At 48.9% G+C, this 17,694-nt stretch overlaps 1 protein-coding gene across 7 annotated transcripts in view; it reads right to left on the reverse strand.

Annotated features, from left to right (window-relative positions):
- Positions 1–17,694, reverse strand: part of LOC144165193 (multidrug resistance-associated protein 1-like) — a 333,102-nt gene that overhangs the window by 55,671 nt on the left and 259,737 nt on the right. For all 7 annotated transcript variants that reach the window (XM_077695311.1, XM_077695307.1, XM_077695310.1 and 4 more), the window contains 3 exons: positions 11,405–11,715; positions 9,225–9,566; positions 4,359–4,460 (listed from right to left, as the gene is read on the reverse strand). In XM_077695311.1, the coding sequence (XP_077551437.1) occupies positions 4,359–4,460; positions 9,225–9,566; positions 11,405–11,715 (755 nt within the window). The remainder of the gene's footprint in view (positions 1–4,358; positions 4,461–9,224; positions 9,567–11,404; positions 11,716–17,694) is intronic.

The following is a 17,694-nucleotide window of genomic DNA, read 5'->3' on the forward strand; positions in this document are numbered from 1 at the left end:
CACTAAGCTCACATGGCGAATTGTTTCGGTGTCTGGGCTTGCGTCGGGTGGTGGTGTAGCCCCGACCTAGCAGATCAGGATGGCTAGGTTCCGTTGTCTCACCCCTCAAACACGCTCCTCTCCGTTTTGTTTCCGCCGACGCACGGCCGGGATACAGTGGCAGCGTCTGCCGCTCTAGCCCTGCCGTGGCGGACGCTGCTGCGTTCGGGATGCCGCCCCCGCGAATTCCAGGGTACGGCTGGCAGAAGTTCTGGTTTCCTTCTTTTTAGAGACACGTAAGCCAACTCAAGTAACGTCAATTGGCGATTGTTGTGGTGGTGGTTTATTTAAAGATTTGCTTTCCAACCACCTCCACAGGATGGATTGGAACTGAATTTTTTCTTCTGCCTTTTAAGTGGCATGGTTCGGGAATCGCATTCCCGAATCCAAAACCGAACTTTTTTGTTGGAAAGAAAAGCTTTAAACGAAGCCCACAACGTTTTCCCAATTGACGTCACTTGAAGTCACACACGTGGCTCTACAAAGAGTGAATCCAGAGATTCTGCCAACCATTACCTGGAATTCGCGGGGGTGGCGTCCCGAACGCCTGAGCGTCGGCCACGGCCGGGCTATAGGCACCCTGCAATCGTCGAGCGGCGCCTCCATCGAGCTGACATGCGCGCCGCCAACGGCGGGGGCGCCAAACACGCAGGCGCTCCGTGCGGGGCTGCGGCCGTGTTAGCATTGCTTTCCGTGATGCGGGGATCCGTGATTTTAGCGTTTTTAACGGCGCGCGGCGATAAATTTTGCCGCGACATCTTTCTGCTACGTTTGCAGCAAACGTTACACTTCGATTTTCCGTTATAGCCCAGCAGCATACGGTGAAAAACTGCGAGCCGCCATGTCGCGAGGCTTGCATTGCCGGTTCAAGTAAGGGATAAATACAGTAGGAAGAACGCCGCTTGTTCGAAAGCAAGCATGTTTACGGGATCTGGGAAGTGTACGAAACTGAAGCCACCGAAACATGTCGTTCCCAGCAGAGCAAACGCGTGTACTACATTGGTCTGGAGATAAGGAACCAAAACAACATGAGTTCCCAGCTTGCAGTTCAAAGCTCGAGAAAAACATTACTAGCGTATTGCTGGCGTTAAACGTTTGTATAAACTTCATGCGCTTTTTTATTTCGTTTCACCGTGGCCCAGTGGCTAGAGCGTCCGCCTACGGCACGGGAGGTGGTGGTATGCGGCCCACGCCACTACCGCGGGGCACCCACCGGTTAATGGGTACAAGCGGCACCCCGGCCTGGCGCTCGGCTAAAGGGGCCTGCTCGCTTGGGGAGAATCTCTGGGAAGTCGCCGCACCCAACGGCTGACATTTCCGGAGGGGAGTGTGTGCCTCAGCTATCTTTTCGCTAGAATTCATTGCGCAGCTGACGGTGAGGCCCCAAAAAATTGAACTTCCCGCAGGTGCACTTGTTGATACGGCAGCGTGAGTCGATACAGCACAGCAAGCGCTTAGCCGCAGTTGCATGCGTTTTATTTGAATGACATTTACAAGATGACTGGAGTACACACTTGATCCCCGACTGGGCTGCCAGGTTGAAGGATCCTGCAAACTGAAACAATTGAAGAACGAGGAATGACGTCAAAGTGCAGTAATATCAAGCTGCGTCATACAATAAATGTGGCTAAAAACAAAACACACTGCGCATATACATTTTTCTTCTTTGTTTGAACGTTGCAGATGTTTTCGTCATCTTTTATAATGTACCACGCGCTATTCACTAATATTGCAATTATTTTTAATCAGCATGAATGAACAGCGAAGTTGTTCAGGAATAAGAAGCGCGATCGACAGCGCCGGGCCCTGTCCATATCTCAACTGCAGACGCCAACCGTGCACTATGTAGAAACAGAGGATGCCTCCCGACGAACACGCACATTTGCTAAGCACAACACGAGTGGTTGGTTCATTATTCTCGAATACATATGCAAGCCACAAGTACAAGCACACGGAGTCGAAAAGAATGGTAAAGTATGAAATTTGTCAATTAGATTAGAAGGTATTAAACTACAAACCACCAGAAGTGAAACAAACGGTAAGCTACAACGTCGGAGGCGACCGCCTTGTACCAAATGCAGACTGACGCTTCCTTAGTGGCTTTCGTAACGTGCCGCGATTTCCCGAACTAACAAAGTTCACTTACTTTAGTCGCCGCACGGCGACAATCCACTTGTCTTTACGTTTTCTCCCACGGCTGCGACGGGAAGCTGTAAAAAGCTTCGGGCCTGGCGTGCCCTCCTGACTGTGGCATTTGAGGCAACAATATCTGAGCCCATATTTTTTCTTTGCGACTGTGGGGTCGCAGCATGATTGCGATGACGCCATCGAACCGTCAGCTGCAGAAACTTCACCGCGAAATAAAAAAACCCGGATCAAATTCCCATATAGTCCACGCTCACGGAGCAGCAGCGAACGCGGGCATGCGCGAGCGAACGCCTTCAAGCTTATAAATTCAGCCGCCAGAAGGTGCCACCTGCTCCTCAAACTGCATTGCAGGGTGCCTATAGCGGCGGACGCCGCCACTGTAGCCCGGCCGTGCGTCGGCGGAAAGAGAACGGAGAGCACCGTCTTTCGAAGGGTGAGAAAGCCGAACCTAGCCATCCTGATGTGCTAGCTCGGGGCTACACCACCGCGCGACACAAGCGCTGACACCGAAACAATTTGGCATGTGAGCTTAAGGACTCCCATATATACCGATTTAAACAAGTTAGTTTAGTAAGTTCGAAAACTGCGAGAGAGCTGGCGGAACTTCTATAATCCCTACTTATCAGATCCAGGTGCTCCTTTTGAATTTTGTAATACCTCTTTAAACACAACCGAATCGGTATTCACCAATTTAGAAAACGGAGTTCCATTCGTGGCAAGCAGTGCGCAACAGGTAACGTTTCTCTAGCGACCAGATACCTGTATGTGGTCTCTACTTTTTTTTCCCGCCCTGCAAACGAATCCTTAATGTATCTTTGCCGTACGCTCACTGAATGCCGTGGGGTCCGGGTTACCCAGCAGGTACTGTCGAAAAAATTTAATCAAGCCTCGCGAAGAAAATGCGTAATAGACGCGAAGCAGCGCCTAAACAGGCCCAAAACAACTGTGGATAAAGCAGACGACAAAGCCGTGCCGCCGACACGACCTCCTGCGCGAGCAGTCACCTGCGTGCGGCGCGGTGAACACTGGGTGATATCGCCGTATCGCCGCGTCATCGACACTGTGCTCTGTGAGTGAAAACCACCCTCTACCCGCCAACGGTTCTTCCGTTGGCGGGTAGATGTAGAAGGCTTTGCTCTCAAATGGCCCATACGGAGCACGGGAATTCAGACATTCCCATCCCAGAGCGAGGCTGCGGCGCAGAATATTGCAGTACCAGACGACGCCGCAACCGGATATTCTTGCAGAAATCACCGAGAAGCGAGGCATCATCGGCAGTAATGCTCGCGCGGTGCGGAGAGGTGGAAGAAACGAGCGAGATCACGGGCGCGGGCGAACATGCGGTGTCTTGATTTGCATTGACTCGACTAATACTTAACGCTCTAACGAATTTCTTGAACGAGATGATTACTAGGAAATTGGTTTACCTCCAAATGCGAACACCCATGTATCGGCAAAAGCTATTTCAGGGACACTTTAGGTTGCTACAACGACCGCCGGAGAACTGTGGTGAACGTCGAACGCAAGCGCGAAAAGCCACGACTGGTAACAATGACACGGCTCCTGATTTGTTTCTTCCCGGTTTCTGGGTTGTCGGCATCCTAAAAATTGCACTACGTCAGCTATTGAGAGCGGCGGACAGGGGATATACTAATACAGTGAACCTGGCCGCACGTTGCCGATGGTGTGAAAATGCATCCTGCAGGGGCTCAAAAGTGAATATGACGGCGCTCTGAGTAGCTCGGCTCTCGGTGACAAACGTTTTCGATTTGTTCCACAGCCGCCTCTTTAGAGTTCTCCAATGCTTAACCTTGAGAAAATAAATTGCACTAGCCACGCTATGCCTTGCACTTTTAACCTGTTGGCCAGCCTGTACAATAGAGTCATTTCGGCCTCTCGATCTGCAGTCTACTGAGAAAGAAAACAGTTCTGCCCTAACTGCACTATAACTTTCGCTTTGTTTAAACACACTGACTCGCTGGAAGTTCGCTCCAGAAATATTTTTTGGTTCACCACCTCGCCTATGCTACCACTGTAAATACGGTTCATAAGAGGGGTTGGGATATATGTATTATCTTTACAAACTGTTTCCGTGAGTAGTTTCCAACCAAATATTAGCAGGGGGGAAAGTTTTTCGCCACGCAGCTCACAAAGGACGCGAAGTAACTTACCTCTGGAGGAAGCCGTGTATACTCCAGGCATCTTTCGACAGACACAAAAGTCTGGAAGAACAGAAGTATTCCTCCGGTGCCTCCCACGAGGAGAAGGGGAATCTGCATAAAGTTAAAAAAAGTAAAACAAGTCAGTAAGAGCAATTGTTCTCAAACTTTCAGAGTACACAATGAGGCACGGTAAAAACAGCGCAGCTAGAGACAGGCCGCAAAGGAAGAAAGACAAAGGACTGGCGCTGGTCCCGTGTCTCTTCCTTCGTGTCCTGTCTTTGGCTGCGCTGTTTTTACCATGTTTCATTGCTGCAACCAACTAGCCCACATTCAAACATTGACTAGGGTTCCCAGTTTGAAATGCCTGGTCTGTCTGCTTGCAGGGCTGAACCAAAGTGAAGCCAGTGAACGCAGACGATTGTAGTTTAAGCTGTGGGTATTCGGTGCTATCGAGTGTGTTTTCAATTCTTCGAGTGTTGAAGGAGTACTGACACAAAATTTCAAAGCTGATATATCTATGTAGAACGCTTCCTTTTTATCAGGAGATGTCTCCCAGCAAGTTTCGACAGCAACCGTTCAGCGAAACATATTTAAAATCCATTTTAGTCTTCGCCTGCACGAGAAAGCCCAGAGCGGACAGACATGACATCATCTGCTACTCGCCCCAAACTGTAGACGTCGGGGCTCCCGTGACGAAGCTGACGCGCTGGCTGTGGTTGGCGCGCGCTGCACGGACGTGTGACCACGTCATGGTTTAGTGACTGATCTCATGCTGCCCGGGCCTGTGGGGACGGCGAAGACCTCGGCCGGTATGGGCGTGCGCGTGCTCTCGCTCGCGCGGGCTTCCAGAGCGACAGCGGTACGGCAAGAATGGTGACGTCACGTGATACCTCCCGTCATGGCGGCCGCTCGGCGTTCGGTTTGTCGAATCCGAAACTGCCACGAATAAGCCGCGCCGTAAATGAATGTTTACGCTGCGCTCGACCGTCTAATTCTAGGATTAGTGGGCTGGTAGGCACGCATAGCGGCGAAAAAAACGTAACACCAAAATTTCGTGTCAGTACTCTTTTAAGGGCGCTTTTCGTAAATGTCCGTATTTGTAATTAGGTCCCGTGAGGACTGCCTGTTCCCTTCCGACGTAATAAAATGTCGCTACATTTCTGATGGGATCTCAGCGTCATAGCAACGGTATTTGTTCTTGCACAGGAAGTTCATCCTATTGTTCTAGGATAGGTTTACAGCAGCTCGAGATGAACAGCCACCGAGTTCCTGACAGCTGAACCAACTTTAGTGGTTCTTTGCCGTTGTATATCAGTTGGTATATTTTGCTATACTCATGACGTCGGAGTGAATTGTACGAAAACCAACTGTACGAGCGTTCAACTAGGAATTCTTGACTCCGTGGAAGCACTTCCACTGTCTTTCTTGCGCATAATTCAGTGGAGTGACACACTCACTTGGCCAGAACTGGTTCTCGTTCTTTTGGCGCACGTGTGTGTACACGGAATTGTTCTTCCCAACCATAACGTTCCAACCGTAGGCTCCAATTGAAAAACACCATACGATATCCAGACCAACCTTCGCAAAGAAATCGAGATGGCCTTATGCAATCGGCTGGGTGCTTGAACGTGAACAGTCCCAGCAACGTGGTCACCAATATAATTATTGATGTGCTAAATTAGCGAACCACGACAGCAAACTGCTTTTCGTTTGCTATGCCAGAGCTCTCATCAACCAATAATGAATACTGCGAAGCACCTTGATCCTTTGCAAGGCCATCGAGTTAACAGGAGCAAGAACTTTTGTTATTTGCATTCCGCATTTTGTTCGGTGAAGCTTAACGTCGCACGTTGTGTACGACTGTACCAGTTCGCCGATATGATCAACGGAGTTTATAGTGGGATGACACAGCAAGCTTGAGCTGCAATTCTGGGGTCGTCTTTGGAAGAGACAGTTTGGTGAAACACATGGTAGCCAAACGTGCATTAGAAAGTAGCCAAGAATTTCTGAGGTGTTTTTCTGTAGCGATGTGCTCAAGGAGTTCGGCATGATTAGCGCGGATCTCACACTTGCAATACCTGCTTTTGTATTGTATCTCGCGATAGGACGTAACCAGTCCATAGGCTTGCTTCCTTTTTCCCACTCTTTACTATACGTTTTCCCATATTATGACCACTTTCAAGCCAGGGCGACACAGCGCGACGACGACAACTGTTGTAAAGACAGGGAGAAGGAGAAGGAAGGCAACGACTACGAGTCACGCACGTAGCCACAACCCACAAGCCAACCGATGATAATGATGATGATGACGATGATAACGACGACGACGAAGACGACGAATTGTGCCCACTCAAGGCAAGTTGTTGTGACAAATGCGCGTGCCGGGCGCTGCAATAAAATTTTCGCTTATAATAAGCGGAACTTGTAACTTTGCCTTGTAGAGACAAGGCGAGATCAGTAGAACGGTGACCTCATGCGGTCATACTTTCTCTTGGATGCTTGGCAGCCAGCGGTTCTAATGTCTTTGAACTGGGGTGTCGAAACGGTATTGAACCGCACCGATATTTTTGCAGGAACTGAATCCGAACCCGAACCGTTATTTTCAGCCCGCAGAACCTTCAGGACAGCTGAACAGATAAAAAATAGATAACTGCGACCGGTTCAGGACACAACGGTTCGGTTGATTGTGTTGCTTGACACACCGAGGCTACACCTGGTTATGAGATGCGCCGTTTGGTGGAGCAGAGCTTGGGAATAATTTTTTACCACCTGGGGTATTCACGTGCGCCGAAATCCGTACAGACGGGCGTTTTCACTTTTCACCTCTTTTTGAACAGCAGCCTAAGCGGCCGGGATCGAACCCGCATCCTTGGACTCAGCCGCCCTCCGCCTTAGCCGCACAGCCAGCGCGGCGAATACTAAACGACTAGACCGTCTGTTGTTCCGCATGCGTGGTCAGTGTCATCGGTTTGTTTTTATCTTTGCATACCATTAGCTTCGTAATTGCCCACAGACATTCATTCCGCAAATCAATCACAGCCCCAAATACCTATTCGCGGTCAGAACGCGACGAAACAAGTGCGCACTGATATTAAAATTGTTTGTCGGTGCTGGCCACGTGTGTTCAGGCGATATGAAACATCGACTTTGGTCTTCCAGCTATTCGTCTCGCTGCGACCGTGCTGACGTTTTACATTAGCAGAATGTGAATGTCGGAGAAACAAAATATGAATAGATCTTTGATACCTGTCTCGCCTATTATTCTAATTTTAAGTGGCTTGAAACAGCGATTTTAAGATAAAATTTTTGTTAGCTCTTTAAATTTCTATTGTGGTGTATTGGCGTTTTCTATATACGTTCGTTTTTAAAAAAAATAGAGCCCTTGCGTCACTGTGAGACGGAAGAACAGAGATCCTGTATGGCCAAATAACTGCATTGAGTTACGTACGATGGCTAACTATATTGATAGAACAAAGAAACGCACACACACCCTCCTATAAATATTTTCCAATCGAATTCCAATATAATTAGTTTCGGAATAGTTTCAATACAACAGGCGGTACAGCCGCTTGATGTGACCATACTTCCTACGTAGACGGCCAAGTAATGGAAGGCGACATGTACTATGACAAGTAAATAAAACTCGTCACAGCGATTATGTCGCCTTCGCGACCTATTCTCATAGAGTTTGTTTCGGGGTAGTTTTGATAAAACAATAGTTAGAGCCGTCATCAAAAATTAACCTTTTCCACCTAGGCGACCAGGTGTTCAAAGCAGCCGGCAATTTTATAGCGTTTACAACTTCGCTATGAACTAATTATAAGGACAACTAAATGGCTCTCGAATGATGTTATAGTCAACTTACCGGCCACTTCCAGAGCAACACCCGTGTCGCACGTACACCAATAATGGCATTAAGTGCTGAAGGCCTTAAGATGCCAGATGACATTAACTGGTCGGGCCATGCTACACGCGAAACCGCAAATGCATTAAATGTGTTAGGCATGATGTTGATCATACCAAAAAGAGAAATTCACTCATATTTTAGAAGTTTTTAACATAGTGAAAAACATCTTACAATGGTTACAATTTTTTGAAAGAAAACGTGATGAGAAACAGTGTTTTCTGAAAAATGGTGTGAGCCATTTCTAAAAGTGGCTTCATCAGCTGCCACCGCCAGCCAGTGGTAGCCAAATCCGAAAAATTTAGCACAACGAGCGACACGATGTCTTGTTTTTTGCCGCTGTTTTAGTGAACTTCGTCTTAGTTTAGTGAACAGCAACAACATCGTGGGAAATATTTGAGACGAATTTATCGCCTTGCAAGCACTGTACTTAGAACCTGTAGAAGGCCGACGCACCAAGCTAATTCTTTTCTAGTTCAACAGGGTGCCCTGGTAGCGCTTAAGTTAGGAGACATGGCTGCTAGTCGGGTGACCGTGGTTTCAAATCCTCGAAGAGTGCAATTTATTTTGCTTTTCCAGCTGTGGCCATCTTTGCAGCATTTGTGTAGACGCCGACAGCGACGACTACAACGCGGTTGCTTTTAGCATTCGATAAGACACCCTAATATGTGGTTCCTTACAAACAGTTTTGAATATTTTGTTAGGCTTACTTATGCTTTTGATATCATTGGAAAATAACGTCACAATAGTGTAGGCTATTTGTTTGCTCATGATTGCTTTCTTGGGGAATGCTTGCGAGGCTGTATAAAGAACCTTTGTGAGTCCTAGGTAAGCGCTTCTTTCCAGCTTTATGCGTATTTGTAGGGAATTACACCGGTACCTTCAGCATGCTGTTTCGCCTAAAGTTGAACTGTGCCTCTACGACTCGGTCATACACACAACCTAATCTTCTACGAAAGTTGCGGTCTTACCGCCATTGATGAGCTGAGGGCAAGTCCGATGCTGCTGCTGGTGTCGAGGATGTCCTTGTTGCTTATCGAGGCGAACATTGCGAAGGCCAGCGAGGAAATGACGACGAGCAAACCGCACAGACCTCCCAGGAAGCGGATGAACCGAAAGGTGCTCAGGAAGCCGAGAAGCCCCCGAGTCGCAGCGTCTACCAGCCGGTAGCAGTGCCTCACAAAGCGGTCCTCAGCGTGGTATGAGCACACCACGCTCAGGGAGTCACGGGTTTCGGCCACGTGCTGCAGAAGACGCGAGCAGTCTACGGTCTCCATGCGCCGGGCTGCGTTGGCACTCTTGACCAAGAACGGCTGCAAAAAGTGGGGAGGAAAGAGGAGTGGTGATGGGCGGGAGCGACTCCTCGGTACAGCAGCCCATGTGCCCTCTTCACCAGCGCAGCTCTCTCCACCAGCGCAGCTCTCTCCACCAGAACAGCCTGGACGGGAAGGTGTGAGCTAGACAGCATTAGCCTAAGGTGTGTTTGTTATTCTGTATGAGCAAACATACCGGATACGGCGTTAGCGAAACTCCACTGGTTTTAAATACCATGTTAATACAACCATTTAGTTCATTACGGGGAAGATTGTGTTTTTTTTAGAATTTCCAATGTAGTAGTTATTTTTAATAATAAAAAATTCGCTTCAAAATATTGTACGTGTACAGCGCGATACACTTTTAAAAGTAGAAGCCGGCGTGTTTCAGAAAGTCTGGTAGAGTAGTAGTGACGCGAAATTTCAAAGCTCGGATAACTATGCAACAAGATTCGTTTGTTTATGGAGATACCCCTTAGGAAGTGTAAACCGTTACCGTTCAGCAGACCGTTTTCAAAATCGATATCAATCTTTTCGCGTCTGAAAAAGCTCAGAACGGATACCCTTGCCGCATCGGCATCAGCATGACGCCGTGTGCGCCTCGCCCCAAACGGCCGACGTGACGGGCTTTCGTGACGAAGCCAAGGCGGCTTGCTGTTATTTGGGCGCGCTGATTTAGAAATGACGTTCTGGTGCCCGGGCAGTGCGACCACGACCGGTTTAACGCGCCTGCGTACGACCTTCCCGACTGGCACTGGTGCGGTGGGAAGAGTGACGTCAAGAGTGCCCTCCGGTCATGGCGTCCACCTAGGTGTTCGACACACGTAAACTTAAATTGACACAAAAAATGAACTCTGAGTGCACTGTGAGTACGAAGATGTAAGTTATTTAAGCTGCGATCAATGATTAGTGAGCTGGTAGGCACCCATAGTAGCGAAAAAAAAAAACGTAACAAGAAAATTTCGTGTCACTGCTCCTGTGAAGCTGACGCGCATATGTGCGGAAAGCAGGGGGGCGTGCCTCAGGGTTTTGTCCTCGGAAAGACTGGGGGAGCTCAATAAGCTTGGACATAAGCTTTTTTTCACACTGTACGGGTATAGGAAATAAGCTTGGACATAAGCTTTTTTTCACACTGTACGGGTATAGGACATGAATTCCCGTGTTCCCTTTAACAGTGGATGGCACTGTCTATGGATTGTCCAGCACCCAGTGAGCTTTTTTTCAGCGTGTGAATGATTGAAATATCTTTTTTACTTTGAAATTTATAATGTAGACAATTTATACACCCAGTCCCGTTTATATTCCTAGAGTTGGGAAAATTTATGAACCAAATGCAGGAACCAGCGCACGATTTACTTAGTGCGCACTGTCACAATGTATCAAAACAAGGACTTTTGAAGTGGTCGTGCAAACTGCTATTGACGAGCCCTTCTTCTAGCCGCTTCTACCACACAAGTGTGTTCAGATAACTATGAATAATCAGTTGCGACAATGACACTAGAAAGCAGTTGAAAAAGCTTGGCTTTAGGCGTAAACTTAAGCAAAAAAGAGTCGAGGTGGCTGCTCCAACTGCGAATTTCGCCTCCACGAATCGCCTCCACGAATCGAAGCCCTGTGCCTGCCAGAACGTGAGGGGCGTACTGTTTTCTGCTTTTCAATTGGCGGAACACTTTGAATGCCTACTTCTTTTCGACAGCTGGCCATGCTCAACAATACTGTGGGCAGACTGGGTTTAAAACCATTTCTACAGAAACGGAGCGCAGTGCTCTTGCTAAAGAAGACCGTGGTGTTCGTACTTGGTATACAAACACGTAAGAACCAAAAATGGAGGTACGTACAATAAGGAGAAGAAAAACGATGATTGTTGAACCGCCCAACAGCCCGGCAGTCGGATACTGCAGGCCAGTGACCACCACTCTGGCCATCCCCGCCGTGAGGGTCTGCATGGCCAGCTTGGTGCCCAGGAAGAATCGGCTGTCAATGCAGTCCAGTTCGGTCGAGAAGCGATTCAGTATTCGCCCTCGTGGTGTGCAATCAAAGAAGGACACGGGACTTAACAGCACACATCGAACCATCGAACTGTGCAGACGACTAGACAGGTTTCGGAAGGCAACAGCTAAGACCAAGGACCCCAGCCAGCCGAAAAGCACTGTAAAAGATGAAGTAATAAAAATGTGAGACAGGTAGGTCCGAGAAAGTTTGGGAAATCTTTTTTTCATCTTATTAAAAAGGAACAATTTCCCGAATTTGGCCTTCACTTTATTTAGCAAGCGCAACCTATTGAGCAATTATTGGTTGATTGATGGTAGGGTTTAACGCGCCGACGCAACGCAGGCGATGCGGCGCGCCGTAGTGGAGGGCTCCGGGAAAATTTTGACCACCTGGGGATCTTCAACGCGCGTCGCAATCTCGTACACACGGGCGTTTTTGCTTTTCGCCTCCCTCAGAAAAGCGGCAACCGCGGCGGGGAATCGAACCCGCGTCCTCGAGCTCAGCAGCAGAACGCATGAGCCACTGGAGCCACCGCGACGAGTAAGCAATTATTCAGAGAAGGTCAGTGTTAGCTAGCTTCGCATTCACTTCTTTCCTCGTTACGGATTTTTTCGTGTCCTGTTAGAAGGATCGTAACCTCCAAGTTGAAGACGAGCTGTGCCGCGTCACCCGACACTCACTAAAGTGACGGGGTGTAACGGATTAGGTAGGAAAGCAGACATCTTTTCCTGTCACACTCTGCACGTACATAAACCATCGTTGCATCTTACCTTGAGAGTGCCCGCTTTGAATAAAACAGTGGAACTCAGTGCTATCGAAGAACCGCAGAACTGTTGGAGCATGTAAGTCAGCCAGCGTGCGTGAAGGCAAAACCTTGGTTACTCTGTCTTGAGCATCATACACAGCGCCTGTTCTGTAGACAAGACCACAGTATAATATGCAGCCATATTCCCAGACCACATGTCTGGTTCTTAGCTTTATTCAATGAACGGTGCAACGGCGTTATTGAGCCTTAATAATTTAATCCGACATAAACATACCAAACCACCCTTATTTACCAGAAGGCGTGCAATTGACTTAAGGAAACATTCTACAGTAAAAGAATACTGCGGGAGAAAAATTGATATCTGCGGGGGCTTCAAACAAAGCCTGTTGGGTCAAAACCCGACACTGGCCTCTGCCCCACGTAAGACGACGAGCGGAGCCCTTTGTAGCAGTAGACCAGAGTAGAACCCATTTCGCGGTCTCTTTCACAAAATGAATTTGAACATTATTCTGCGGTTTGGTACATAGAATAGGCAGTCCTAGCCTCATACGGGAGTTGTCACCGCCACTGGCCAATCACCCCGAGTGGGTACAGGGTATTTGTCGGTGCTTGCATTAAAGGGGTTCTGAAATACCTTCCGCCGATGCATGGATGTACATGTACCCAAATAAAGCAATGTATTTGCAATCTCCTCCCGCAAGAATTTTGTTAAAGCGATGAGTATTAGCTGAGAAATCGTAAATCAAAAACCGCGCATTATCGTCGCTCCGCGTTTTCTCCTCCTTTCGACTTACTCTCCGCTGTTGACGGCGCGCGAGCTTTGCCTCCCATGATGCTGCGCTCCGCAGCGGTGACGTACTTCCGCTATTCCGCTGCTACGTCGTCTGCTACGGGCAAGCTTTGTTGACACCATGAATCCCGCACTTCGCTCAAGGCTGGAAAACCGAACGAAAAATCTGGCCGCATGTGTGCGGCGGCCTGGCCTTGCCCTTTCGCGGTGTTCGTTGGTGCAGTTGCTATCGGTGGCACGTGACTTTTTATCGGCGGCGAACTCGCATCCGTACGGGGAAGATCGTGCACTCGTTCCCTTTGATGCACCGACACTGTTTATCCAAAAAGTGCCGTATCAGATGTGGCCCCGCTGGTGCCGGGTCTTATTTTGCGGCGGTCGTAATTCCTGCCGGCGGCATGTGAAAAAGACATTTTAAATCGATACAGAACCCGTGCACAAAACCCTTCAATCATGTGACCAGTTCAGCTTGGGGCGACGCGTGGTGGAGAGCGGCAACGTTGGCAAAGCATGCTCCACCGCGGCTCTGAGCTTTCTAGCGCTGGAGCGAGCGCCACTTCTTCGAGAATCTCAAACATCGGTTGCCTTGACAACAAGGCACAAACCACTGTAGAACTCAGTTACAGTTGCGTGTTCCCGGTTCAGCTCGGGGCCCCACCTCGCGACATGTGGGCACTGCAGGCGTACCACCCACTCCCATTGGGAAGTGCGAGATGCGTTTGACATTACAGGAGGCGATGGTGTGTGTGTGTTGTGGACGTCTTTGTTTCGCGATGCAATGCGACGTTGTGCTTCTGCGGGTGGATAGTGCTTCCCATGGTCTGGGTTATCTTTCTCGAGCGACGTACGACTCAACTTCGCGTGGGATATGTGCAGTGTGCGTGGCTAAAAGCCATCTCGGCTTGTGCGCCGGAGTTAAGTGACTTGCTGTTCGTCCCCGCAAACCGCGCGCGAGGTGAGTGCCGAATTTACGACGGGCAGGAGGAGGCAACCCATCGTGTTTCAATCGCGGTTCAGACTTGCAACGCATGTTGTGACGTTGTGTTCGTTCGAAACCCATCTCTGGATTGTTTTGAAGTAGAATAAAATGTATGCGTCAAACCCGGGCATTCGGCTCAGGGCGTTCTCTGCGATTGCACGAAAGAAGTGCCACGGGGCTTCAACGCTTTCTTTACGGAACGTACTCAGGTAAGGGAATATCCATGTCGTGTTATGGCCGTGCTGCATTTAATACAAACGGTTAAACGTTTGTTTACACTTGTTTCGTTTGTCGTAAAATGTCCAAGCACTCCGGCACTCCGCCGGCAGATGAGCCGGCGAGCCGACGCTGAGCAGACGACTCATCTCTTTGCCGGAAGTGCGTGAAAAAGCCGCCCAATAGCAGGATGTCTAGCTCATGACGAACATCTGGGAATCGATGATGTAGACATGTGAAGATGGCGGCGTCCAAAAACACGAAGGAAAGGGTGAGAAAAAAGCGACAAACTTTGCAACAAAAGTGTGAGCTTTCCGCTGCGCGTAAAAGAGTAATACTTAGCACAGATGACGTTGACGACCCAATCTAACGATTGCGCTAGTTCATTTAGTGTGCCCAAAACGCCTTTCAGGGCCCCTTTAATTTCGGAACTAGTGGGTTAGCCACGAGCTTTTCCAGGTGGAGGGTTGTCATAGGCCAACCCTTTTGAGTCGGTACGCGACCAGCGTGCTCAACATCTGGAAATGCCCGCAAGGCAGTACGGGTCAGTATTTTGTTAGATTCACAAACCAGCTACACATATACACATGGGTGTCGGCAGGATTTTGTCTAGAGGGGAGCAAACACATTGTATTGAGGGGAAAAAGGGAGAGGGAGAGAGGGCCGGACATTCTTCTGGAGTGGCTTGGGGGGAGGGCAAGTTTTCCTTTTGCACCCCCCTGCCGACGCCCATGGATACACATGATCTAGTGGTCAAGCAAAGTACGTTGTTGGGCTAGCTGGTCGATCATACTTACGAGATGTAAGCGCTTTGTCCTCGTGCATTCTTTGTCCTTCGTCTTGTTTTTTTCACTATACATTCCTTAAATAGTGGCCAAGATTCGCCAGGAGAAACCCTAGTGCTTTCGGATTCAATGCAGATAAATGTAATTCGTAAGGCATACTAGCATGCACTTTATAGGCGAGAGTAATCGTTCGGTCACTCGCTGTCGCCACACGCCCTGGTGACTTCAGCTGTCCCTCCTCCCTGGCAAGTCCCCATGGAGACGGTATATAAAATTTGCAGATAAGCTTGTTGACGCTGAAGCACAATAGAAATTGGGAGTTGTATGTTAACTTCTGGCAGCTGCTGCTGACGTTATTGGGCGACCGACTTGAAAGGAAATAGGACGATTCCGAAGATAACTCGGATACGAATCCCGAGAAGATGCTGTAAATATCATGGAAGGAGTGAAATATCGCCAGGGGAAGCCACAATGCGTTCATTTTCAAAGCCCGTCATCGGATCTAAGAGCCATGTTTAGTGTGGCATGGGTGTAAAGCGGTAGTTGTCAATTCCTTATCCCCGCGGTCTGGATTCTTGTTCCTGGCGCGGGTTTTTCCTTTAGGCGAGGCTTTCGTGGCTAGGTTGTCAACATAATTGATGTCTGAGCACCATTCCTCCCTAGGTTATACATGTCTTTAAAGCGCGAGGCGTTGGAGAACGAACGTCCTGGTGTCACCATTGAAGTCGCATGTCATTAGAAGCATGATTTGTAGACGTGCGTTTGTGCATCTGTTTTTCAAGCACGACGCATTCCAGCCATGAAACGTTCAAGTTTGTGTGTTTGCGTCGTTGCGTACCTGCTTGGCCTCATTTGCCTCCGAACTTGCTTTAACTGAAAACATTGCGGTCCTTTGTTTTAGATTTGGCTTAACATCTTTCGTTAAATTAGGAGGACGCGTATAGCGCACCCTAAAGATTACAGTATGGCACATAAACCTACGTGAAATGGGCTATATCCCCCTAAAATAGCCCCCAAACAAGCCACTTGCTCACTCATTCTTAACCACTTCCAGCCGTACGGAAGCAGACTGATTTCACTGCAAAACCGGCTTTTCGCAATGACCTCGACCTCATCACCGAACCCAGATTGTAAATAAACCACCAACGTGAACCTTGATAGTTCGTAAAGTGTGACGTCTTTACCTGCAACCTAGTGAATGACATGTTGAAAGTGAGGTAGTGACGGTGAGGGGGCTTGCAGAATATGGGGCGCTGCCTTATGCAGGTTCGTAACAACGCCACAAAGAACACGTCTCTATCGCGTAGCCTAACAATGGTGGAGCGCATCACATTGGTCTTCTCCCTTCTTCTGCCAGCAAAAAATATTGAGTTTTCTTTATAGAATCTTCCTCACCCGATCTTTAAAAACGGTGTCTTAAGTTTGGCTGCACGCCTAATGTTCGCGATGCCACTTTATGTAAACACGAAGAATGTCTGACGACTACTACAATCCATAAACCGAAATTTGTGCGCCGCGCGAACTGCAGTCGTCTCGGTCACTTCGCATAGCTGCTACGTCTCAGGGAAGTAAGTGTTCGCGTGATTAACGAACGCACGGCGACGCGCTCAGATCTGCCGGTATCTCGCAGCGCGTCGCTGCCCCCGAGCATGCTGCTGCAAGCTGTGCATGAACCTCCAGCCCAAATGAAAGGGGTGGTAAGGCTCTGCGTCGGCGGCGCGAACTGTGTCTCAGGAAGTGATCACACTCTGGGACTCGAGAAGAGACCGCGAATAGCGTTTCAGGAACTGAGCGCGTCATCATCGAATGCACGACGGCACGCGCTGCTATGGCGGCAACTCGCAGCGCGTCGCCACGGACGAGCATGTCTCACTGCCTCCCCCATGCGTAGCCACCCGCCGTGGAGCGCCTCACACCACCCCGGCATACCGCCCTCCCCCTCGAACGTTTGCAACAGTCTCCTTCTACGTTTTCTTTGTCTCCGGTTGTCCCTTCGTTGGCTTGCTAACGAGGCCAACGCCGCCGTCAAACTAGAGTAGCTGGCTCCAAAGTGCCACAGATGGCACTGTGGCACAATGTGCCATAGATGCCCCAGATATCGAGGATGTTGGCCGTAATAATCGAAGGACGACTGTTCCACGCAGGAACCTCATCAAAATATTTGACGAAAAGATCTTTAATTCGGAGGCGATAGCTTTGTCAAGTTTACCTCGTGCGTTTATTTTTTGTTGATTTGATGCATGCACCGTTAATGAGAGGTTCTTTTTTCTGCTGCACCCACTTGTGTGCGACATGTTCTAGTTCACACGAGCGTATGGCTTTCTATTGAATGCCTTTCTACGTACGACTTTCTACTACATACACACGCTGTATTGTTGCTGCACTCTGCTTTCGCTTGTGTGCGCTAGCCAAGAAATATAAACTGAGAGAAAGTTCGGAAATTTACGCGTTTCTGTGGTGAGATTTCACAAAATGCAGAGTACGCGAACTTCCAACTCCTTGGCTAGCTAGAGCAGCATGTAAGGGAATAAGGTTATCTAGGGGGCATGCGTTTCGTCAGAAGGATTCACTTTCGGCTGATGGCAGTGGAGCATAGTGAC

The sequence above is a fragment of the Haemaphysalis longicornis genome, unplaced genomic scaffold (assembly GCF_048455015.1).
Source record: "Haemaphysalis longicornis isolate Haplotype H1 unplaced genomic scaffold, Haemaphysalis longicornis Haplotype H1 scaffold_14, whole genome shotgun sequence".
Taxonomy (NCBI): domain Eukaryota; kingdom Metazoa; phylum Arthropoda; class Arachnida; order Ixodida; family Ixodidae; genus Haemaphysalis; species Haemaphysalis longicornis.